At 44.3% G+C, this 25766-nt stretch overlaps 1 protein-coding gene across 3 annotated transcripts; it reads left to right on the top strand.

Annotated features, from left to right (window-relative positions):
• Window positions 1–4920: 4920 nt before the first annotated feature.
• SLC6A16 (solute carrier family 6 member 16) lies at window positions 4921–12587 on the top strand. Of its 3 annotated transcripts, none has more exons than XM_074219770.1 (12): window positions 4921–5350; window positions 6078–6250; window positions 6885–6964; window positions 7065–7191; window positions 7277–7452; window positions 7578–7688; window positions 7967–8208; window positions 8708–8894; window positions 9118–9319; window positions 11233–11392; window positions 11745–11904; window positions 12309–12587. In XM_074219770.1, exons 1-12 carry the CDS (start codon window positions 5277–5279, stop codon window positions 12564–12566), a joined length of 1950 nt encoding a protein of 649 aa, XP_074075871.1. In that variant the 5' UTR covers window positions 4921–5276; the 3' UTR covers window positions 12567–12587. The 3 variants fall into 3 exon arrangements, with proteins under 3 accessions (XP_074075871.1, XP_074075870.1, XP_074075872.1); XM_074219769.1 differs by having other exon boundaries at window positions 4922–5350; window positions 6816–6964; XM_074219771.1 differs by having other exon boundaries at window positions 4922–5350; window positions 6816–6964; window positions 8075–8208.
• Window positions 12588–25766: the final 13179 nt, after the last annotated feature.

A 25766-nucleotide genomic window follows, 5' to 3' on the forward strand; every position in this document is an offset into this window, starting at 1 on the left:
GAAAATATGTTTTATGTGATTGCACACATATGATCTATGTTATACTGCTTCCCATCTCCGGGAGAGGGGAGAGCAGGGAGGAAAGGATAGAACTTGGACACAAAACTTAAAAAACCCAGATGTCAAAAAATTGTCAAAAATTGTAATTGTCAAAAAATTGTCAAAAAATGTAATTGAGGAAAAAAGTAAAATAAACAAGAGAAAGGCACATGAGATTGTGAATCTCCATGACACTGAGCTTGATTTTTCTTTTAAGCATCTGATAAATTCAACATAAAACCTTCAAAACTGTGAACCTTGTCCATGTTTCCTTCTGGCTTTCCTTCTATTCTCTTCTGTGCCTTAAAAAAAAATTGCTTCAATGACTCTCTTCTAGATCAACAAGCATTTTATTAAGTTCTTTTCTTTTCTCCCGGTTTTTAATATTTCCTTTCTACCTCCCTTCCACTTTGGGGGGGAACCCACAAAATATTTGTAAAATATATAGTCAAACAAAAAAATTTCCATATTGTCTGAGTCAATAAATTTTGGTCTCATTCCAACCCCTTAATCCATCCTCTTTCCTGCCTAGGAACAGATAGTGTGTGCTAATTATTATTGCTCTAGAATTACAACTGATTGTTTCATTGATCAGATTTATTAAGACTGTTCAGGTCATTTTTTTCTTTCCAAGGTCACTGTTACTGTACGGAGTGTTTTTATTCTGCTTACTTCATTGTGCGTCAGTTCATACAAGTCTTCTCAGGTTTCTCTAAGAATATGTGCTTTGTCATATTTCACCTCTTAGAGAATCTGAAATACTTCTTCATATGGTTAAAACAAGACACTGTAGTCTGTTTCCTGACTTTTGATTCTCTTCCACTGGCTCTCTGCCTCCAATCCCAAGAATCTTCCACTTTGTATCCCCATGACCAATAATAAAAGGCTGAAGCCTTTGTCAAAGACTTCTTGGTGGTGCCATGACCACCTTTATCCCTAAGATCACAGGAGCCCCCATCAAGAGAGTCCAACTATCACTGCAGGTTTGCCATGCTAATAAACAAGTCGCTGCAATAATTAATACAATGATTGTATAATCTGAATTCCAGAGCATAAAAGGGTGCTTTTCTTCTGGTGGAGGAAGCTAGAAAATGCCATCTGACATTTCCCTGCCTGGGTCTTTAATTTTGCCTTTAAAATGTTTTGAAGAGGGGTGGCTAGGTGGCACAGTACATAGAGCACCTGCCATGGAGTCAGGAGTACCTGAGTTCAAATCCAACCTCAAACACTTGACATTTTCTCTTCCGTCTCATCTCTTCCGTCACCTTTTCAAGGACTCACATGTTATGAAGACAAGAAAATATTAACTGCTTTTTTCTTAGTGAGAGAAAGGGGGGGGGGAGGGAGAGGGAGAGACAGAGATAGGAAGGTGGAGGGTGGGAGAGAGGAGGAGGAAGAGAAGGGGGGGAGAGAGAGGGAGAGAGGAGAGAGAAAGGGGGGAGTGGGATGAGAAAGAATGAGAGAGACAGGGGGCGGCTAGGTGGCGCAGTGAATGGAGCACCAGCCCTGGAGTCAGGAGGACCTAAGTTCAAATCCGACCTCAGAGACTTAATAATTACCTAGCTGTGTGGCCTTGGGCAAGCCACTTAACCCCATTGCCTTGCAAAAAACCCTAAAAAAACAACCAGAATGTTTCAAAGAGGAGTGGCTAAACAAAGAAAATACTTCCTGCTTTGGAGGTATTTTGTTGGTAATCTTGCCTCCTGTGGTGCAGCTAGTAACTATTTTCAAATTTGCTTAACTCTTAGATGTTGCTGGTATCCACTTGATTATTGATGTTAGGAAATCTGGAGCAGGGGAGAATTACAAGGTCTGGGAGACTTGCTTTCTGAAAATCATGAAATCTGGCAGAAGTCATGGCTTCACTCCAGGTATCAATATTTTGAGGAAGGGTATTACTGTCTCTTGAGCAACCTACTTTGGAACCTATGATATAGGAAAAGATCTAGGTCCGAGACCCTAGGAACACTCATATCATGATAAACTAAGAAGATTATGCAGTCGATACCTGTGCAGGTGAGGCACAGAATGGTGTTACAGGCAGGGCACAAGGGAACTGACAGCATATAAACACTGTGGCAGTCGAGGAAGGTGGCAGCAAAGTTTTCTTCAATGTATTTCTTCCAAATTTGTCCTGTATGATAGATTGAAGAAAGCAGTCTGTGTATCTCTTAACTGAAGATGGTTTATCATGGATACTCAGTCTTCTTGGGTTGAAGAAAAATCACAGTTGCTGTGGCTCCTCAGAGACAGGGCAATTCACTCCACTTAATTAAATGCTATTTTGTAGGGTCATGAAATTGTGTTTTAAGGATTTCTTTTTACAGTTATATCTCCCATTTGTACTTATGCACTAATTATACCATTGAGCATAGCTGAATATCTGGTGGTTTTGATTGGTTTGGGGCAGCTAGGCAGCCCTTCAGTGGATAGAAGTGCCAGGCCTAGATTCAGGAAGATTCTTCCTGAGTTCAAATCTAGCCTCAGACACTTACTAGCTGTATGATTCTGGTAAGTCACTTAACTCTATCTACCTGTCTGTTATGCTACCAATTTGGATAAATGGCTTTCTTGGCTACCTACTATATCTGTTCATGGTGGAACTGGTATTTGATGGGAAAGGGGTTAAGTCTTGGATATAAAGTTTGGAGTCCTCCTTCCCTAGTTCCCCAGCAACCAGAAGTTAGATTGAATTTGATAATATCTCCTAGACTAATAATATTTAAGAGGAACAGATAAATATAATTCTATCTCAGTATTCCTCTAAGATCAGACCCTCCAGGGCCTCCAGACCCAACCTCTTCCTTCTATACCTGGAAGAAATTAAAGTCTCCCTTAGAGAGGGGTTGGTGGGAGAAAAGTCTAAAGATGTCAATTCTTCATCCATTTGAGCTACACATCCAAACCACCATGCTATGTATGTGTTGGCGGTGGGGCAGGATATAATCTTTGCAGGACAGGGCCCTTCAACAATGGTACCCCCCTACACACATGAGTCATGGTTAGGGAATTATCTCTCAGACCAATCAGGTGGAATATTATATAGTTAGAGGAAGGAATAAACATTTATATTTTTTATCATTCTGAGATTCATAGTTAAGTGATATTATAATCTCTGTTTACCAATGAAGAAACTGAGGCTGGGAGGATGGTTAAAAATGACTTGGTCAGGGTTGCCAGCAGTGATGGCAAGTTGGGGAATCGTCTGTGCAGAAACAAAAAGCAGAAGTGAACAAATAGTTTCTTAAAATGCTCCAGAGTGTTGGGTAATATGCAAAGTTCTTTACATATATCTCCTTTAATCCTAAAGATGTTATCACTAGTTCCCATTTCACAGTGGAGGAAGCAGAGGGTAAATTGCCCAGGGTCACACATCTAGGGTGTCTTCCAGACTCCACATCCAATGCCCTATTCACCATTTTACCTTGATTCCAGAGAGCTGAGAAAAAGATGTCATCTGATAGCTTTGATGGTCATCTGGGTGATTATTTCTTCCAAAATTCCTAATCCTAAGAAACCAAAGATTCCAATAGAATTGTTTATCTCAAGGAAGCCAGCTCAACGACCCTATTGTAGTATGAACTGGACAGGATGTTTCTCTGAGAGGGAAGGCCGGGGTGGGGGTGGGGGGTGGAATCTAGGCAAAGGAAAAAACAATCGATATCACTAAAAGCTATTTTAGAGAACAAAACAGGATGAAAGTGCAAGGGAAGCTATACTGTGAAGGAAGATATATAATGCATATGTAAGGGTAGATAAATAGATAAGGGTAGATGTAAAAGGTAGATAAAGGATTATATAAGAGTAGAGGAATGATTATATATAATGTTAGAGATATAATTCTAAATGTAGAAGGGTAGACATGGTTATATTTGTAAACATAAGACTAATTATAAACATATATGTAAGAGTCAACATAACTGATGGCTGCCCTTTGTTCTCAATGCAGACCATGACATCAGGGAGATGATCCCATGCCAAGCACATGAATTGGATTTGAGTGGGGTGGGGGGTGGCTCTTTGCTGAGTCCCCATCCTCACTTTCTCCTTCAGAGCCATCTGGGTCCAGTGACCAGAAATGGATCAGGACAACTGGAGATGGTCCTGGATGCGAGGTAATCAGGGTGAAGTGACTTGCCCAAGCTCAAACAGTTAGTAAATGTCTGATACTGGATTCCAACGCCAATCCTGTTGACTCCAAGGTCAGTGCACTATCCACTGCAGCGTGTGTGGTTATATGGGTAATTATGTTCAACTATGTCTTTAAGGATAGATATGTTATTTATATGAACTGAAAAGACCCAGATACCCGGATTGAATCAATTGACCAACCACTCCAAAATACAAACTCTTTTCCCTCTCTCTCCTTTCTCCTCCTTCCCTACCCTATTTCTCCTTCGCCCAACCCCTCTTCCAGCATCCAACTGAAGTGTCCAAAATCAGGTACTGGACTGGCAATCGGGGCAAGCAAGGGTTTGAATCTTGCTTCTGATACTTTCGAGCTCAGGCCCCCATGAAGCTGCACTCAGCCCTGAGTCTCAGTTTCTTCAGTATCATAGAGGAAATAATCATTCCAGGGGTGGCTGTCAAAGAGCTTTGCAAACCTCCCAACCTTCTAGAGAGGCAACCACCATACGGATGGATCTCTTCCCCACAGGGACCGTGTGTGCCCATCATCCAGGGTCATTGCACAGGATATCTGTCCCAGAAGTCAAAAACAGCCCTAAAGGTTCAATCGGCCACTGGGATCGGGAAAGTCTCCCCGACCCCCTAGACAACGACGCTAGGGTTAGTATCGGTCGGCCTCCACAAGTCAGATCCGGGCGAGCGGGGAGCAGAAGAACCAAAGGAGTGAGGGAAGGGGATCGTCTCTTAGAGACCGCCCCTCCCAAACCCTGCGTACCAGGAGATGGGAAGGAAGAAAATCTTTGGAGGGACTAGAGATCGCCACTTGCGGGACAAATGAGAAGATGAGGATAGGAGCAGAAAGTTTTGGATGGAAGGACACAGCCCACTAGCTTTTCAAGGACTTCCCCCACTCCCCGCTGGGTGGGGGTTCTAGAAGCCACGCCCTCTATGCTTCTCCCACCCCACCCTAGACACCTTCCCCGAGGACTCCCGCGTGCGAGGGCAGTGACTGGACTCCTCCCACCAACACCATTCCCTCGAGCTCTACGACCAGTACAGGGACCCTGATGTCCTGGTCCTGGTCTTCCTGAGGTCGGGGAGACCCAGCCATGGCCACTGAGCAGAAGGTGTCAGCGGAGCCTGCCTCCCAGACCCAGAACCAAGTCGACTCTCACTCCACCAGGTGCGGGTTTAACCAGTCTTACCAGGGAAGGGTCTCAGTTCTAGATTTGGGAGCTGATCTGGGGGTTGGGGGTCTGGTTCTAGGTCAGGACTCTGGGATTCCTAAGAAGGTCCTTAGTTCTAGGTCTAGGGGTCTACATGGGAGGGAGTAATTGCAATTAGATTCTAGGTCTATACCATTCTGGGAGTTAGGGTTATTGGATCCTGGGTTCTAATGCTAGCCCTTCAATTTTAGGGTGAGGCTTCCAGGTTCTTGAATTTTAGTACTGTATTCTGAGCTATAAGGGGTAACTGGGTTCTAGATCAGTGTTTCTGAGTTCCAGAGGAACTCTACATGTTCACTTTCTAAGTGTTTATGATCCAGATGGTTCCCCTCCAGATTTTGGAGGCAACTCATAGTTTCTGGCTCTAAGTTCTAGATCCTGCCAGGGGATGTGTAGATGGGCATGGTCCCAGTTCAGAGTACCCTTTGAGAGTCTTGGTGGTTGGAGGGATTGAAAGGTTCTCAGTCTAGGAGAAGGAACTGAATGGGGAACCTCAAGACCAGGGCTAGGCTGTTTACCAGCTAAAAAACACACTGGTAATGGATGTGCCAAGCCTTCCTAGGGATGGTGGGAGATGGGGCCCCCAGTGGAAATTCTCCACAACTCCTCCCCCCAACTCAACTGCTTTTGGGGCATCTGGCCCCTCCTCTAAGGGAGGTCCTGCTCTTTGGGTTTTGTTCATAGGATGGCCACTGAGGAAGGCCCTCCAGAACCAGCCCACAACTCAAAGGTTGTGGACAGGAGAACCAGCAAGTATGTTTGGAAGAGCAAGACCCAGTATATGATGACACAGTTGGGCTTCTCTGTGGGACTGGGGAGCATCTGGAGGTTCCCTTCCTTGTGCCAACAGTTTGAAGGTTGGTGAGTTGAGGGGCTGGTTGCCTAAGTCTTAGAAGGTCTGGGGACAGGATGGGAGAGGGAAGAGCCAAGGGAAGGGTTGGTTTGGTCCCTGAAGAGGTCAGAAGGGTTAAGAAGAGATACCTGGGGCCCCTAGGAGGTGGGGCTGAAGGAGGAAAGGCCTGGGTCCCTGAAGAGCCAAGACTCGGTGGGAGGGGAAGAAGAGGTGTCTGGATCCTGGAAGGGGCCAGAAAGATTGAGAAGAGATACCCAGGACCTGAAGTGGTAGGGCTGGAGAAGAAGTTGTCTAGTCCCTAAAGGGAGATGCCTGGGTCCCTGAAGAGCCAAGACAGGGGTGGGGTAAGGGGGGAAAGATAGGAGAGAGGTGTCTGGATCCTTGAAGGGGTCAGGAAGGTTGAGAAGAGATACCTGGGGCCCTGAAGTGGTGGAGCTAGAGTAGAAGGTGTTCAATCGCCAGTGGGAGACTGAAGGTGAGTCCCTGAAGAACCATGACTGGGGGTGGGGTGGGAAGGTGTCTACATGAGTCCCTGAGCTGCTTCTCCTCCATCTCTCCACACCCCTCAGGCACTTTCCTTTTCTCCTATGTCCTGCTGTTTTTCATCCTGGGTGTCCCCTTGGTGTTCATGGAGCTAGCTTTGGGGCAGAACTTTCGCTCTGATGTCTGGCGGAAGATCCACCCCCGGCTCGGGAGTGTAGGACTGACCTGCAGCCTGGTGAGGCTTGGGGGGGCTTCCTGAGCACTCCTAGCTCTCCCCAGGGGTGGTGGACAGGAGCCCAGCCTGACTAAGCCTCTGCTCTTCCCCCTGCCTGCAGATAACCTTCTTGTTGATTATCTATTATAACATCTTCATCGCTTGGAGCATCTTATACCTCAGGAACTCTTTCATGTACCCACTGCCCTGGACAGAATGCCCCAAATGGACAGTCACAAGCATCCCTGGTGAGCGCCAGGTCGGCTGGGACTTGGGGTCCCTGCCCTGCCTCTCCTTCCCCTCAGCTATTTCACCCCTGTGCTGGCTCCCCAGATTCCAACTGTACCCGAGCCACCCCATCTGTTTATTTCTGGTACGGTCAGACCCTGCACATCACAAACAGAATCGATGACAGTGGGGGCATTGTCTTGAACATTGGCATCTGCCTCTTAGTGGTTTGGCTCTTCTTGACAGTCATTTCCATCCAGGACAGCAACACCAAAGGGAAGGTAAGGGGCTGCTGACTAATGATCTTGCAAACTCTGAGCCCAGTGAACTTGGACTCTCTCACCCCCTAACTCCACCAAGGGCCCTGTGTCATCTTGGACCCTTGATCTGGCCTGTCCCCCTCCAGATACTGTACTTCTCTGTGATAGTCCCCTATGTTATCCTGTTCTGCTTCCTCATACGAAGCTACCTGATGGAAGGTTCCATTTATGGGCTACGTAAGTTGGTGAAAACTAAGGTGAGAAGCCCCTGGCAGGAGGAGGGGGACTGGAGACCCCCCTCTGTAAAATTGGGGGTGAGAATGCCCATGCTCTATGGGAGGGGTTGTCTGGGTTAGCTCCGCTGGGGACCCCTCTGACCTGTCCAGTTTCCTCCCAGTGGCTCTCTTAGATCATTGGGCTCCATTTCAGTCCATGCTTCAGCTCTTCTTAGGGTCTCTGGAGCCCTGGCTCATTTCAGGGAGGTGGGAGGGGCTGGATGGGGACTCCCGTGTCTCCTCTCCCCCTCCCCCTGCAGATATCAGCCCTCTTCTCTCCGATACTGTGGTGGCGGGCAGGAACACAGGTGTTCTTCAATTTAGGCTGTGGATGTGGCGGCCTCATCGTCTTGTCCTCCTTTTTAAAGATGAATACCAACTGTGCCCAGGATGCCTTCATCTTGGTTTTCGCCAACCTGGCCTCTTCCCTCCTGGCAGCTCAGGTGGTATTCAGTGTACTAGGTTTCCGGGCCGCCACCTTCGTCCGAGAGTGTGTCAACCAGTGAGTGACAGGACCCCCCCCCACTTCCAACCCCAGGGTGGGAAGGGAAGCTCCATATCTCTGGAACACCTTGAACTCACCTCTGGGAGCTCATGGGGCTCCTCGGCCTCTTCTAACTCTGGCGGGGGGGCACCTTGGCAAGGCCAGCAACAAAGTGGATTGACCCAAAGTGGAAAGGCCTTTGGGCTCAGGACATATATGGCCTTCAGATGGAAGGTGGAGCAGAAGGCAAGCTGATAAGGTAAAACCTGGGTAACCTGTCCTAGAAAGACTGGAACCCCATCCCAAGTAGCCAAGTCAACTCCAGGTGGCCCTCTCCTGTTTCTGGCTTCCGCTTCTCCTCCTCATCTCTCCCCCACCCCAGTCCCAGTCCTTATCCTGCCATGCTTTCTAGTCCTGTGAAGCCTACTGCCAGGCCTCATAGATCTACCAGTCTGGGGCATATCCTGAAGAAGGAAGGAAGAACTGGACAGTGACCATATCCCACTCCCTGAACCAGGAGCTATTGGAAACTGATGGAGCTGATCAGAATGAGAGTGCTGCCCATAGAGGTGCATCCCCCTGAAAACCTGATGAAGATGCCAGTCAGAGCCTTCAATATGTGGCTCAATCACTTTAATGATGATCTGAGGCTGCAGGTTCTGGAGCATGTGCCCGATTGCAAAGTGGAGGAGGAGCTCGTTCGTGTTGGTGTGGCTGGGGCAGGGGGGGTTGGTTCTTGGAGGGGTGTGGAGAGAGGTGATGGGGTGGGGTGGAGTTCTTGGGGAGAGAGGGCTGGAACTTCTCAACTGAACCCTTATTCAGACACAGACGGAGGGGCAGGATGGGGTGGGGGAAATCCTCAGGAAGGCCAAGGCCCAGCTGGCTCCCAGTTAACCTGAGCATCCTACCACCACCTGCTGCCTACAGAACACAGAAGGCCCTGGCCTGCTCTACATGGCCTTCACTGAGGCCATAGCCAAGTTCCCAGATGCAACTTTATGGTCGATTATCTTCTTCCTGATGCTCATCAATCTGGCGCTGAGCTCTTCAATGGGACTAATGCAGACTATCCAGATCCTACTTCAGGACACCTTCCCCTGGCTTCACAATTCCTCTTTGACCATCTCTGGTAGGTACCACCCTGAACATTGACTGTGATCATGGGTCTGTTCAATCAGTCAAGCATCAAGGAAGCTCCTACCCTTGTGCCTGGCAGGCTCTGTGTTTGGGGAAGCAAGGACAACTCATAAGCAATCCCTGCCCTCCAGGACCTTATGTTCTGCCAGGGAAGCCATGCACGGAGGAGTGATAGGGGAAAGACCGCCAGGAAGAAGTCCAAAGGAAGCTACATCAGCCAACTCTGGACCTGCTCAGCTGGGACATAGAGGGAGGAAAAGGGGAATAATGGGGAACAAGTCTGGAAAGAGTCAGATTTCGACCTGGCTGGGGAGGGCATTGTGTTGGATGCTTGGGGGGGGGGAGGGGAAGAAAAGAAGGGGGAGAGGGAGGGAGGGAGGGAGTGAGAAGGGAGAGACAGACAGAAAATGAGAGAACAGCAGGAGGGAGAGAGAAAGAAAGAATAGGAGAGAGGGAGAGGAAAGGGAAGAAAGACAGAGGAATGAAGGAAGGGAGAGAGAAGAGAAAGAGTGGGGTGGGAGGGAAGGGGAGAGACAGAGACAAGAAACAGAGAAACTTTGAGGGAGAAGAGTCTTAAGAACCAGCAGGATATGGATGATGATCAAACAAAAAAGAAGTCAGATAAATAGCCAAGTTCCAATCAATGAGCAGCTTCAAAAACAGGGGTTATCTGGGGCAAGGCCAGGCCAGGCACCCCCCCATGAAACTGAATTTGTTGACTGGGATCTCATATTCTGAGCTTAAGATTGTGAGTAATTAAGCCCCCAATAGTGGCCTTTGTCCAGGAGATTCAACAGGTTCTTATCAAAAGAAGTGACTCCGGGTTACTGATGGGGCAGCTAGGTGGCACAGTGGATGGAGCACAGGCCCTGGAGTCAGGAGTACCTGGGTTCAAATGCAGTCTCAGACACTTAATAATGACCTAGCTGTGTGGCCTTGGGCAAGCCACTTAACCCCTTTTGCCTTGCAAAAACCTAAAACAAAACAAAACAAAAAACAAAACAGAAAAGAAGTAACTCCGATGACACATTAGCCCATTAATCAACCAACCTGCTCATTTTATAGCTGAAAAAATTGAGGTGAAGAAGGTTACATAACTACCAAAGGGTCACAAAGCTAGGAAGTGTCTGAGACTGGATTTGAACTCATGACAATGCCCAAATGGGCATATCTATCTCTCTTTCTATCCATCCATGCATCTATTTCCCTATCTATCTAAATATGTAGATAGATAGATATATTACCTAATCACCCCAAAGCAAAAAAATAGATATCTTAATCCAATCTCAGAAATCAAGCCAGTCATAAATGGGTAGCTAATGGGGAATAATCATCTGGACCAAATTGATCTCTATCCCCTGCCAAACATTTCACAGCCTCCTAATCTGGAGTGGAGAGAGTTTCCTGAAGGAGAAACCAGCAGGGTGGAAACGGAGGAGCACTGAGAAAAGGGGCTTGTTTGGAACTTTGGAGAGGATGGGATTGAGAGCCAGAATCCTTGGACATGAGGCTGGGATTGAAGGAGGAGAGGATTGGGATGGAGTGATGGGGAGGGGGAAAAGGATTGTGCCTGAGATCTCTGTTTGATCAGCAAGGTTCTGAGCTGTACTTCTGGGTGGAGAATGAGGTTCTGTAGGATTCTCAAGAAGTTTGGAAGGAGAACCTGGATCAATGGGGATGGTGGGGGCATAGAAGAAAGTCGGAGAAGATTTTAATAATTGGTGAGCAGCCATTAGGGAACCCTGCTCTCCGGTTCCATCCCACTGACCTTTTTCTAACCTTAAACCAACTTGTCTAATGTTCTGATATCTGGGTGAACCCTATTCCTGATCCTCTGTGGTGCTATGCCCATGCATTTTTGAACTCTGATCTCTGACCTGACCCTGTTTCCTCCTTGCCCATCAGTGACCATCGGGTGCCTGGGCTTCCTCTTCAGCCTCCTCTTCAGCCATCACTCTGGCCTCTACTTCTTGAACTTGTTTGATGATTTTATTGGAACTGTGGCTCTATGTACCATGATCCTCTTTGAGAACATTGCTGTGGCCTGGATCTATGGGGCCAAGAGGTAACTGTGAGCCAAGATTCTTCAATATACCTAGAAAAGTCCTGGGTGAGCCAGGAAGCCCCAGAAAGTCTTGGATGGGGACCCACGGAAACCCAGAGTGCACCCAAAGTTGTGGATAGACCTGGTGAAAGCCAGAGAGAACAAGGGAGAGAGATCAAAGCCAGAAAGAACTAGGGGGACCAGAGAGATCCAGGTGGACCAAGGGAGGCCCATCAAAACCCAGAGAAATCTGGGAAGAGGCAAATGTTGAATATCATAGGGAAACCAGAGAAAAACAAGGGGAGCTCAGGGCTGCCCTTCCCCCCACTTGGGAAGCCCCTGAGCTCAGCTACCCATACACGGCCACCTCCAGGTTCATGAATGAAGTGAGGGATTGCATGGGGTTCAAAGTCTGGATAATGCATGAGTTCCTGCTGCGCTATGTCACATTGCTGGTGATCATCATCATTTTCATATGCTACCTGTTGAGTCTGGGGAAGCACCCCACCTATACAGCCTGGGACTGGAGCACTGTGAGCTGAGGGCTCCCCACTGAGGGCTCCCTATTCCCTTGACCCTCAGGCACCCAGGCAGGCTCTCCCTCATCCTTCACCCCCTCCTAGAACCCAGACATGCTTCTTCCTCATTCCCCACTCCAGGGATCCAGACACCCCCTCCCCATTCCCCACTCTAGGAATCTAGGCACTTATCCCTATCCCCCAACTAGGGATCCAGGCACCCCTCTCCCCATCCCCCATACCTGGGATCCAGACACCCCATTTCCTATCCCTCACCCCAGGGATCCAGGCACCCCTCTCCTCGTCTCCCTCTTCAGGGGTCCATCCCTCACTAGCTATTCCTCCTACCCTTCTTCCCCAGAAATTGATCTCAACCCAAACACAGCATCTTCAGAGTCCAATCCCCTTTGTCTTCACAGTTTGAAATGTCAGAGACTCCCTATCCAGAGTGGGCTTTGATCCTTGGGATTAGCCTCATCATCCTGATCATGCTGCCCACCCTGGTGGGCCTGTTATGCTTCAAGAAGTCAGTCATATTACCACTGCCAAGGAACTCCTCTCCCCAGCCTCTGGAGGCTCCCAAGGCTTCCTCCTCACTCCAGGATCAGCAAGCCTCCTCCTCTGGGAAGACTGGAAGTCTTTTTGAGGTCCAGGCTGCAGAGGCCCAAGTTCAATAAAGGAAGCCAATGGCTCACTGATGGTTTTGACTGTGTCAACATGGGACAACCTGTCCCCTTTGCCTCCTGGAAATCCATAGGAACACCTGGAGGGCCTGGTAGGGAAGGGATTCTAGGTCAGGGGCTCTGCCCAAAAGGTTCCAAGTGTCCCAAGGGTCCAAATTCTTTCTCCCCTTCCTCCTGGGGCTGGTTGGTTATTGTACATTTGCTAGGGACTGAGGCTGATCAGACACATACATTGGAGCCCAGAATGTTCTACCACAGTTCAACACAAGTACTCCTTGTGAACACCTCGGGTGGGGACACTAGACTTGCCCATCTCACACTTCCTTTGAGCTGTTTCCATTCTGCCTTGCTTCTAGAGCACAGCCCCTTCCCTGATGAGGGCACCCATGCTGGGCAGTCCTGGGCCAGGGTCTTCCCATGTCCCACAGTTCCAAAGTTCTTGAAACCTTTAGAGTGTTCTTGTATCACTTCTTCTGACCCCCCCCCCAACCTTTGTGAGAGCTTGTCCTATGTGAGTTCAGCATAAAATAGTCTCTCTGGAAAGCATAGGTTTGGCATTCAAATGTGACCAGTCTGTCAGAGTTGTGCCCTCTGTGTTAGTTTGAATGTTTGTCAGGTTAACTGGAGAAAGGACCCCAGGGTCTGGAATCTTCTTCTGCCAGGTGATCTACAAAATCTTCCTAGGACAATTTAAATGGAAGCCATACAATGTCCTGGCATAGTTTCACAGGTATTCAGAATGAGGTTAACACAACCCTCTGTAGAGGTCAGCCTAATGCCTTTTCTCTCCCACACTTTCTTTCAGAACCTCCCACATACTGAGCTCACAATGGTTTGGACCAGTCCCTCCCTACTCAAGGGGTCTGCCAGCCCCCAGGAAGTGGGTACCACCACCTACATCCTGTAACAGACTGTCCTGCCTGGAGGCAACTCTCTGGAAGAGAAGTCCAATGGGATCTTTGAGATGTGTCACCTTGGTTTCTGGAGACATCCCTCCTCCAGATGCCCTCCAGTCATTAGAACTTTAGTTTCTAGGACTAGGAAGTCTAGTTGCTAATATCTCCTTCATCCCCCACTAAGTTTTTCCCAAGCTGACCATGCTCAATTTTTGGCAGATGCCACAAGGAGGGTCTTGAGACCCTTTGTCATTCTGGCCATCCTCCTCTGGACAGCTCACTCTCAGCTTAATATTAAATATATATATAAATACTTTAATATATTAATATAATATAATATTTATAATATATATTAACACAATATATATTATATATTTGGTTTTTGCAAGGCATCAGGGTTAAGTAATTTGTGTAGTGTCACACAGCTTAGTGTCAAGTGTCTGGGGCTGAATTTGAACTCAGGTCCTCCTGATTTCAGGGCCAGTGCTTTATCCACTGTGGCACCTAGCTGCCCTATTAATGTAATTCTTAAAGGTGCCCCAGAACTGAACAAAATACTCTGGAGAAGGTTTGCCTGAAGAAGAGTAAGGTGGGACCAGCATCATACAACATACAACTTCATATAATACTAGCTCCCTTGGTTGATATGTTACATTGTGGGCACATGAGGAACTTGTGGTCTCCTAAGATTCTTGGATTTTTTTTTTTCAGATGAATGGATATCTGTTCACTTCCTCTAACTTGCACTCATGGAATCAATTCACTCAAGATTAAGGCTTTTCCTTCTTTACTTTTAAATGTTATTGAGACCAATGCTTAGACTTGTAAAGAGATTTTTGGATCATGATTTTTTTAAGTCAAACTATTTTGGAATAGGAACTAATGTCATTCTTCTCCCAAGGGACAGAACATTATACCTCAAGCCAGTAAATCTGCCATTTTTTTTCTTAAGTAAATTTACCTAGTGAAGTGATATCACCATATCACCCATTTATCCAAACATTGGATCTTCCCCATGACCAGAAATGGCAAATGATCTAAGGGATCTAAACTATTGCTTCTCTCTACAAGGACCAAATGTGATACTGCCAATTTACCCATGAGAACTAGTCTGCCTAATGACCAGGGATGTCACACACTCCTTCAGGGAATGGTGATGAGTATTGTTGGATCTTTGAAGGTCTCATGGAAGACAGAAGTCACAAAATCACAAGAGTTGAAGAAATTTCAGGAGCCACAAAATGGTGCTTGTAGCTAACTTCAGTGCCTTGATCACCCCCCTCTTTGAGCTAGATTCAAAATCTCACTTACTGCTTAACAATCTGCATTCACGTAACTGAGAAGGAACTGGTCTGCTTCAGGACTGCAGAAAGACCATGGCTCTTGTCTGGCCAGGGACATATGACTCTTGCCCCACCCCCAAAAAATTGCAATCCCTGCAAATCACCCTGTATATGAATGTATTTGTAAAAAATATGCTAGAAGATTGCAGTTATTACTGCTACATTAATCTTCAGGGACCTGGTGTGTATCATCCACATCAGAAATTAGGACAATAGAGGCAGCTAGGAGGTGCAGTGGATAGAGCACCGGCCCTGGAGTCAGGAGGTCCTGAGTTCAAATCCTACCTCAGACACTTAAAATTACCTAGCTGGAGAAAGAGGAATCCCATTCTAAGTAACCTCAGACAATATAAAATACCTGGGAGTCTGTTTTCCAAGACAGACTCAGAAACTTTTTAAAAACAATTATAAAACACTTCTCACACAAATTAAATCAGATTTAAATAACTGGGCAAATATCAACTGCTCATGGATAGGTAGAGCTAATATAATAAAAATGACAATTCTACCAAAACTAAACTACCTGTTTAGTGCCCTACCAATCAAAATTCCAAAAAATTACTTTAGAGTTAGAAAAAGTTGTAAGTAAATTAATATGGAGAAATAAAAAGTCAAGAATTTCCAGGAATTTAATGAAAAGTGCAAAAGAAGGGGGCTTAGCCCTACCTGATCTAAAATTAAAAAGCATCACTCATCAAAACTATTTGGTATTGGCTAAGAGAGTGGTGGACCAGTGGAATAGACTAGGTGCAATAGCAGGAAATGATTATAGTAATCTGCTGTTTGATAAACCCAAAGAGTCCAGCTATTAGGATAAAAACTCTCTCTTTGATAAAAACTGTTGGAAAAATTGGAAGTTAGTATGGAAGAAACTTAGATTAGACCAACACCTCACACCTTTTACCAAGATAAGATCCAAATGGATACAGGACATAGACATAAAAAACAATACTATAAGCAAATTAGAATATCAAGCACTAGTTTATCTGTCAGATCTATGGAAAGGGGAGCAGTTTATGACTAAGGAAGAGATGGAGAATATCACCAAAAACAAACTAGATGATTTCGATTACATTCAATTAAAAAGCTTTTGCACAGATAAAACCACTGTACCCAAGATCAAAAGAAATGTGGTAAAATGGGAAACAATCTTTACAACTAATGATTCTGACAAAGGACTCATTTCTAAAATATACAGAAAACTGTCATTTGTTTTAAAAAAAAAAGCCATTTCCCAATTGACAAATGATCAAAGGATATGCAAAAGGCAATTTACAGATGAGATCAAAGCAATCCATAGCCATATGAAAAATTGCTCTAAATCATTAATTAGAGAAATGCAAATTAAAGCTTCTCTGAGGTATCACCTCACACCTCTCAGATTGGCCAATATGATCAGAAAAGACAATGATCATTGTTGGAAGGGTTGTGGGAAATCTGGGACACTATTAACTGTTGGGGGAGCTGTGAACTCATCCAACCTTTCTGGAGAGAAATTTGGAACTACGCCCAAAGGACAACAAAAATGAGCATACCCTTTGACCTAGCAATACCACTACTGGGTCTATACCCTGAAGAGATGATGAAAAAGAGTAAAAACATCACTTGTAGTTTATGGCAGCCCTGTTTGTGGTGGCAAAGAATTGGTAAGTAGATGTCCTTCAATTGGGGAATGGCTTAACAAACTGTGGTATGTGTATGTCATGGAACACTATTGTTCTATTAGAAACCAAGAGGGACAGGAATTCAGGGAAGCTTGGAGGGGTTTGTATGAACTGATGCTGAATGAGATGAGCAGAAGCAGAAAAACACTGTACACCCTAACAGCAACATGGGGGTGACGATCAACCTTGATGGACTTGCTCCTTCCATCAGTGCAACAACCAGGGACAATCTGAGGCTGTCTGCAATGGAGAATACCATCTGCATCCTGATAAAGAGCTGTGGAGTTTGAACAAAGACTCAAGGACTATTCCCTTTAATTTAGAAAAAAAACAGATAACTTATTGTCTGATCTTATCTCCTATACTTTTTATTTCTTCCTTAAGGATGTGATTTCTCTCTCATCACACTCAATTTGGATCAATATACAACATGGAAACAAAGTAAAGACTGAGAGATTGCTTTCCATGGGGGGAAGGGGAGGGAAGTAAGATTAGGGGAATAATTGTAAAACTCATATAAAATCTTTAATAAAAGAAAAAATTTACCTAGCTGGGTGGCCTTGGGCAAGCCACTTTACCCCATTTGCCTTGGGAAAAAAAAATTCTTAAAACAAAATAAAAAGAAATTAAGACAATAGAAGCATAATGCAAACCAAATAAAACCACAGCTTGTGGTTTACTATAAACTTCAATGAAGCTTTATGGTTTTTTGAATGTTTTATATAAGGAGGGTCATTAAAGTCAGGCATGGAGAGTCCAAAATGAGATCATAAAAATGCAAAATGAAAAACACAGTTGGCCTTAACTCTGGAAGAGCATAGGCAGTGGACACTAGCCAGGAAGTATCTGACTTTTGTCTGCAATCATGTCTCTGGCATAGAGTTAACTATCCTTGTCCAGTACTGGATACTATGAAAAAGGTTCTCCAAATGAGCTACCCTCAGGGATTTTTAAAAGCACTTTTGTGCTAAGTGTTTTGCAGTGGTTTTTATCTTTTATTTTTGCAATGGATTTGAAGGGACATGAGACATTGGCACCTGGTACATACCCATCATTGATCTTCACACAAAGTCTGTGAGACCATTTGCTGGGTGCATTGGAGAAGGCATTCTAGTACAGTTACAGGAGTTAGATGACCACTGAAATCCTTTCCTAATGCAGCCAAAGAAGCCACTAGTATTTTTGCCCACCATCTTGCACAGTTGACATTGAATTTTGGATCACAGATTTTTTTTTTCTGGAGAAGGGGTTGCGGTTGCAGGATTGTTCTTCCTGCCAGGAACACATTACCACTCAGAGAAAAAGGAAGACGTAGGAGCTCACCAAGGAAGTATTCTAAGTAGGTGGCAGGGTTAGGTCAGATCTTCAGGACGCAATTGGTATAAATTGCCAGCTGGACCTCCAAGCTCAAACTTCACCAGTTTCCAAGTTTTGCTGAAGCAGAAGTCTAGAGCATGAGTATAAATATAACTCATTTGACTCACATTATCCCCACCCTATTTGAGATTATCTCCTAATTTGACCTGACTGGAAAGCATTGCCCACACTCATTATAAAAATCATCATAAAATTTACTGAAAGGAACCAAGGCTATTGGGCCATTAAAACTCAAAGTCCAGCCTTCAGGCCTGAGACCAGGCATGGCAGCTCCTAGAGTCAAAGTCTACAGGATAAAGAGAAGGAATTGTGTTACATCCATTCTGGGCTGATAAGCCAAATGAAAGCTCCAAAAAGTGGAAGCTGAAGCCCCTGAGGAGAGGCTGTAAACCAGATTTCAGATTAGACCTGTACATGGTGTTGTATATGGAAATGGAAAGAGGTAAACTGGTGTTGGTGTTTTAAAAGAGAAAGGGTAAAGGTGATCACTGATACTACATATCTCTCTTTTTCTTCTTCTCTAGAGATGTAATTACAAAGTTAATTAGTTCATTTTAACCAGAACGATATGATGGACTATGAGGTCCATAAAAGATCCCTCTGCTCCTTAAGGAAGTTTATACTAAGTGAAAGGTTAGAAATATCACAATAACTCAGAGCCCCGAGTTATCAAATTGTTAACATTAAACAGAGTTTAGTTCTCTGCCCTAATTTAAACATCTTCTACATGGGAGCCTATCGGCAAAAATCTTGTGTCTTAGTTGCTTCTCTTTCAAGAATTTTTGTTTTTTGACCTTTAAAAAGCATTGCAATTGAAGGAATGCTTCAATTTTTTTAGGTTTTTGCAAGGCAATGTGGTTAAGTGGCTCACCCAAGGCCACACAGCTAGGTAATTATTAAGTGTCTGAGGCTGGATTTGAACTCAGGTACTTCTGATTCCAGGGCCAGTGCTGTATCCACTGTGCCACCTAGCCACCCAAATGATTCAATCTTAATATTCCTGAGATCATGCCTTCAGTCAGTAAATTGTTTTTGTTCTGTTGCATCTGATCCCTTTGGGTTTTCTTAGCATTGATACTGGAGTGATTCTTCTGAAGCTCATTTTACAGATGAGGAAACTGAGGCCAACAGGGCAAAGTGACTTGCCCAAGGTCATACAGCTATGCATCTTTCTGATTCCAGGACCACTGCACCACCTAGCAGCCCAGTCAGTAGATTAATAAATATTAAGTGCTGAGGATACAAAAAGAATAAGACAGTTCCTGCCTTCATTAGTTCACCAACTGGAAAGGTCTTCACCCTTAAATGGTCTTGTTGCACTGAACATTCAATTCTGATTGGAGCTCATGTGACAGTATAGCTCAAAGTTTTCAATCATGAGTGTTCCATTGTTTTAGGAAATTTGTTTACCTTTTTCTGGACATGAGTTTTATATTCAATTTTTTTAAATAGCTGAATTTTTTACAGCCAGTGTTTCTGATACAGGCCCCTATGGTTTATAAATTTGTTGGAATACCCTTGTGATGTAAAAATTGATAAATGTTAAAAAGAGGGCATTATAAAATGCAAAATGGTTAATTTTGATGACATTGAATAAAAAAGTTTTTATCCAAACAAAACCAATGCAACCAAGAGTAGAAGAAATGCAGAGAATGAAAAAATTTTACAGCCAATGTTTATGTCTAAAATTGATGGAAAACTGAGTCAAATGCATAAGAATACTTGTCACTGTCAATTGATAAATGGTCAAAAATATGATCAAGCAGTTTTTAAATGAAGAAATTAAAGATATAGTAATATAAAAATTCTCTAAATCATTAGAGAAATGCAAATTTAAAACACTGAGGTACCACCTCAAGCCTATCAGATTGACTAATATGACAGAAAAGGAAAATGATCAATATTGGAGAGGATGTAGGAAAACTGGGACCCTTTTATCCAACCCTACCACTTACTAGATCTGTATCTCAAAGAGATCCAGAAAAAGGGAAAAGGAACAAAATATACAAAAATTTTTATAGTAGTGGCAAAGAATTAGATTTCCATCAATTGGAGAATGATTGAATAAGTTGTGGTAAATGAATGTGATGGAATACAAAATGCTGAACAGGGGCAGCTGGGTGACCCAGTAGATAGAACACTGACCCTGGAGTCAGGAGGATATGAGTTCAAATACAACCACAGACACTTAATAATTACCTAGGAAAGTCACTTAATCCCATTGCCTTGCAAAAAAAAAAAAACAAAAAAAATTGCTGAGCAGGTGTATTTCAGAAAAACCTGGAAAGAAATAAACTGAAGCAAAGTGAAGTGAGCAGAACATGATCAACTATGATGGTTATCTTTTCTCAATAATACAGTGATGAAAGAATTCTAAAAAACTTGTGATGGAAAATGCTATCCATATCCAGAGAAAGAACTGCAGAGTTTGAATGCGGATCAAAGCACATTTTTATTTTTTTTTCTTTCTCATTTTTTCCTTTCGTTCTGATTCTTCTTTCACGTCATGACTAATATGAAAATACGTTTAACGTGACTGTACAAGTAACATATCAGCTTACTCACTGTCTTGGGGATGGATGAGAGAAGGGAGAGAAATGTGGAACTCAGAATCCATGAAAAATTAAAGTTGAAAGCTATCTTTACATGTAATTGGAAAAAATAAAATTTAAAAAGGAAAAAGAAATGAAGGGAATGGTTTTAGAGAAACCTGGGAAGACTTGTATGAACTGATGAAACATGAAGGACAAATTACAAATGTCAACATGGTACAGACAAAAACCTTTGGGAACTTCAACATGCTACCCTCTCCTCCTGATAATTGAAAACTGAGAGTAGAATGAGATACTTTTTTGGATTTGACCAAAGAAGTAATTTATTTTGCTTGACTATATGTGTCTATAATATTTTTGATAGGGTTTTTTTTCTCATTTTGGAGTGGGAGAGTAGGAAGAAGTAGTTTTTTCTCATTAAAAAATAAAATTTAATTTTAAAAATGTACATCTCTATTTAACATAACTGGCCTTTGTGAAGCAGATATAGGACACAACCTTCAGGTTGCCCCTTGGCATCTCTAACTCAATTGCACCATTTTTACTATGGACTCAACTGAATCTCCAGAGTACTTGGCCTGGCTTGCTCCCATTCTTCCCAGATGGATTCATATACAGCCTCTTGTGTCTTCTTAGGACATTTGAACTGACAGATTGATTTCTGATGTCACTGATCCCTGAGTCTCTGGGAATAAGAGTAATGCTCTGCCCTACGGGTAGTCTAGATCCCTGGAGGAAGGGGATAATTGTTCTGGTCTCTAGGTAGATTGAGTACCTGAGGAAAATAGATGTTGCTCATCTCTGAGGAGATTAGTGATTCCTGGTGGATAGTATTGAATCAGGACTATAGATGGGCAGGGTGAAAAGAGAAACAAGACTGAGAACCAGATCAGGTGAACCTTCCTCACCTCAGGAGACTGTCAAAACAAAGCAAGACCATTCAGCTGCATGAATTGTTCCTAAGGAGAAGGTGGTTTAAGGAACTGCCAACTGACCAACTTCCCTTTCCCCTCAGATGTCTCCTTCCCCTCAGGGACCCAGGAGTCCCCTTTGCTTCTCCTATATGAATTACCTTCTCCTCTCCCCTTCCCTTTAGGGCCCCTGCCCTCCTGCCCCTACTCTTGGACCCAAGGGAAAAGAATCCCTCCCTCCAATCCCCTGACTACACACCCCTTTTGCTAATCACATAACCTCTGAACTGAAGGTGCCCCAAAGCACCTGAGACTGACAGCAACTGGAATCCATTGGTACTTGAATAAGAATTCCCACTATCACATCCAATGGTCTTTCAGCCTCTGCTTGGGGGCTTCCAGGAAGGGAGAATCCACTCTTTTCCTGTTCCCACTTTGAAGCAACTCTTATTGCTTACACCTTTCTTTATGTAGCTGGTGTTTGAGATGACTAGGACTGATTCCTCTTTCCTCTGAATTTCTCTATTATTCCCTTCCTGAAGGCTTAAAAGATTAACAGGTCAAATCCACAAGTTGTTAAAAAAAAAAAAACAAGGGTCATGCTATTGAATGACGATCAAATATAAAAGCAGGCCCTGCGCCATAGAAGACAAGTAACTTGCCCATGGAGCTTAGGGTAGGGAGAAGTTGGGGATGAAGGAAGGACAGGATAGGGAAGGGATAGGTTGTAGAGACAGGCTCAAGGGGCAGCAGATCAATGGCATCAATGGATCAATGGAAAACCTCTCTCTAGTGGCCACTGGAAGTCAGTGGTCAGTTGGGAAACTGGGAGATGCCTGACTGTTCTTTCTCTACAAATGGACTCCCTTTGGGAAAGTGTAGCTAAGACTCAAGAGGGCTGCAATCCCCTGGGAACTCAAAGTCCAGACCTTGCTACAAGAGGCATCATGCTGGGCATCTAAAATTATTTGTCAGGGCTATTCAGGGGTTGTGGTCTAAGCTATAACCTGAGTGTGTAGTCCTTTGGTTCATGTGAAAATGGGAGGGAGAATATGGGGACTGAACCATTTTGATAAAGTTTGAGAAGTTATGACCATCTTTATATATGCAGCTATAATTCCCAAAAGTTGGCTGGGAGTTGTGTGGTATCCAGGACAGTCTCTTCTCTCTTGGGCAGGGGGCTTGAGGCCCCAGGGACCCAACTAGGAACCTGCCATGCATCCATGAAGACTCTTAAGGAGAGCTGAGAGCTGGAACAGCTAGAGCTTGGTCTGCCATCTGGTGGCCAAGGCAAGGATTGTGCGGAGTCACTCTTCTGTCCTCCGTCCCTTTACTGATCCTCCTAGGTAAGGGAGTTTATGCTATTCTGCACCTTCCCCAAGCCCAGCACAATATCTAACCCATCTTCCTCATGACCGCCTTCCAATGTGAGCACACACTTCTCAGTGTTCTGTCTCCAGGAGCTCCTTCAGGGCAGTTACCAACTAGCTCTGCCCTTTGTTTTCCTAGAACTTGGCTCCGTGTGTGCACTTCGTCTCCTCATCCAGAAACACCCCCAATTCTACAACGAATTCCCTACCTCTGCATTCTCTTCAGATTGTCGCTGAGGGCGGACCTTGCTGCCTCCACGTTCCCATCTTCTTTCCTTCCCTATGTCTCACCCTTTCCTCCATCTCTGAATTATAGACCCAACAAATCTCAGAGGAAAGGACCTCTGTGGCATCAAATCCAATCCACAGTGCTCTTGCTTTATAAATAGCATCTCATTGCCCATCAACTAGGGAATGGCTGGACAAATTGTGGCATATGAATGAGATGGAACACTATTGTTCTATAAGAAATCTATAAGAAATTGGAGGTGGGGTGGCAGGAGGGAAGTGAGATTGGGGGGAAATTATATAAAATTCAAAATTAATTTTTTTAATGTTCTATTAGGACAGCTAGGTGGCGCAGTGGATAGAGCACTGGCTTTGGAGTCAGGAGGACCTGTGTTCAAATGTGACTTTGGACACTTAATTATCCAGCTGTGCGGCCTTGAGCAAGTCACTTAACCCCATTGTCTTGCAAAAAAAAAACAGAAAAAAAAGAAGTTCTAATAGAAACAAGTGTAAGGGGATAATAGATAGAGTATGGGGCCATGAGGAGTTCATCCTGAGAATCACTGAGACCTGGGACAACAGGAAGGTCCATACCAGAGTGCTCTGAACTCAGGAAGGAGCTCTGGCCCTTCTGTCTCTTTGTTCTCCTGCCTTTCATCTTTATCTTGTTGAATATTCTCAGGAAGGCCCTTTTGTCCTTACCCCTCTGCCTTTCATCCTCATCTTGTTCAAGTGTCCCAGGAAGGAGTTCTGGTCCTTATCTCTCTACCTTTCATCTTTATCTTGTTGAAGATTCCACATTTTTCCAGGATACAGACCTTTTGTGGCATACCCGTTATACTGCCACAGGCCTGGAGATGAGGGATGCTGATACAAGGGGACTAGGCTTATATATACCCTTATTTCAACTATGTGAGTCGGAGATGTAGCATATACCTGCAATAAACTCCTTGCTTATCTCTCACTGGCTGACTTTCATTATTGAACATGCGGGACATGTCCGGCGGAGCTCCCCGAAGAGTTGTGTGAATTAAACTGAGACCCAGCTGCCCAGAGTGGACCGCAACAAACAAGGAAGGATGGGAATTCAGAGAAGCCTGGAAGGATTTGCATGAACTGATGAGTGAGATGAGCAGAACCAGAAGAACATTGTATGCCCTAGCAGCAACATGGGGCAATGATCAACCTTAATGGACTCACTCATTCTATCAGTGCAACAATCAGGGACAATTTGGGGCTGTCTGCAATGGAGAATACCATCTGTATCCAGAGAAAGAATTTCAAAGTTTGAATACAGAGTGATCTGCATTTAAATCTTCAGTTTTTAAAAGTTGTCTTGTACATTGTGTTTTTCCTCTGAAATGCTTTTTCCCATTTCCATTTAATGATTCTTTTACAAAATGATTAATATGGATTTATGTTTAATATAATTACACATGTGAAACCTATGATAGATTGCTTTCTGTCAGGGGTGGGGGATGGAAGGTAGGGAGGGAAAAATGTGAAAACCCAAAACCTTGCAAAAAACGATTGTTGAAAACTATTGCTGTGTGTAGATGGAAAAATAATTTTTTAAAAATAGCATCTCACAAGGGGTGGCTAGGTGGTGCAGTGGATAAAGCGCCGGTGCTGGAGTCAGGAGTACCTGGGTTCAAATCCAGTCTCAGACACTTAATAATTATCTGGCTGTGTGGCCTTGGGCAAGCCACTTAACCCCATTGCCTTGCAAAAAAAAAAAACTAAAAACAAACAAAAAAAAAATTCTTCAAAATTTATTTTTATTCAAAGTAATGGTTTTTATTGTAGATGTGGTCATATAACTATTATGAAGGACCATTACAATTACATGGTGCATTTAAATTATATAAATTAGAAACATCATTTATGCTCTAGTAAAAGGGGAATATTACAACTTGTAAGTTTAGTCTTTTTCCCCTCAAGTAAAATGAAAATTAGCAGACTGAAAGATTGTTGATGACTCTTAGGAATCAAGAGACCCAAGGGGTGGCTAGGTGGTGCAGTGGATACAGCACTGGCCCCGGAGTCAAGAGGAGCTGAGTTCAAATCCAGTCTCATATACTTAATAATCCCCTAGCTGTGTGGCCCTGGACAAGTCACTTAACCCCATTGCCTTGGCAAAAACCTAAAAAAAAAAAAGAATCAAGAGACCTGGATCCAAATTTCAGTTCTATCCTTAACCATCAATAGGTGTTAGTCATTTATGCTGGCTATTTCACTCCTTTTGGCCTCATTTCTCAGCTGTAAAAGGGAGAGGATGGACTAAGGACAACAGAGTGGAGAGATTCTAGGGGTAGAGGGCCTCACTCAGCCTCTTTACTGGTAAGTCACAGCTTCCTCCCCTGTACAACAAGCTAGTTGGCCTAGGTGATTGAGGGTGGAGGTCTCTTTCAGCATGAGATCTTTGATACTACTTTACAGTCTTTGTTCAGTGTTCTGTGGAAGATTCACGTGCCTAGGGTCACACAGGTAGGAAGTATCTGAGGTCTTCTATCCCAGCTTTGCCTACTGAGGCTGCCACCCAGTCCACAATAGACCAGGAAACAGGGTGAGATGGAGTGAGAGGCCCATAGAGCCCCAAACCTAATTCAGTCTCCTTCCTCCCATAGCCACCCTTTTCCCTGCCAAAGGCAGCCCCATCCTTCCAGTTCCCCAAGACCAACGCCTCCACATCATCTCTGGGTCTTTTCCAATCTTCCCTCTCCATCTCCCATCAAGCGCCAGATCTCCACCCTGGGACAAGCTCCCATCATCCTTTGCAGAATCCCCCTGGATAAAGACTGACTCTCTACCTGATGGATGACTGTGGTTGTCTCCCAACTGATCTCTTTCCCT

Source organism: Macrotis lagotis, chromosome 1, assembly GCF_037893015.1.
Source record: "Macrotis lagotis isolate mMagLag1 chromosome 1, bilby.v1.9.chrom.fasta, whole genome shotgun sequence".
Lineage (NCBI taxonomy): Eukaryota > Metazoa > Chordata > Mammalia > Peramelemorphia > Peramelidae > Macrotis > Macrotis lagotis.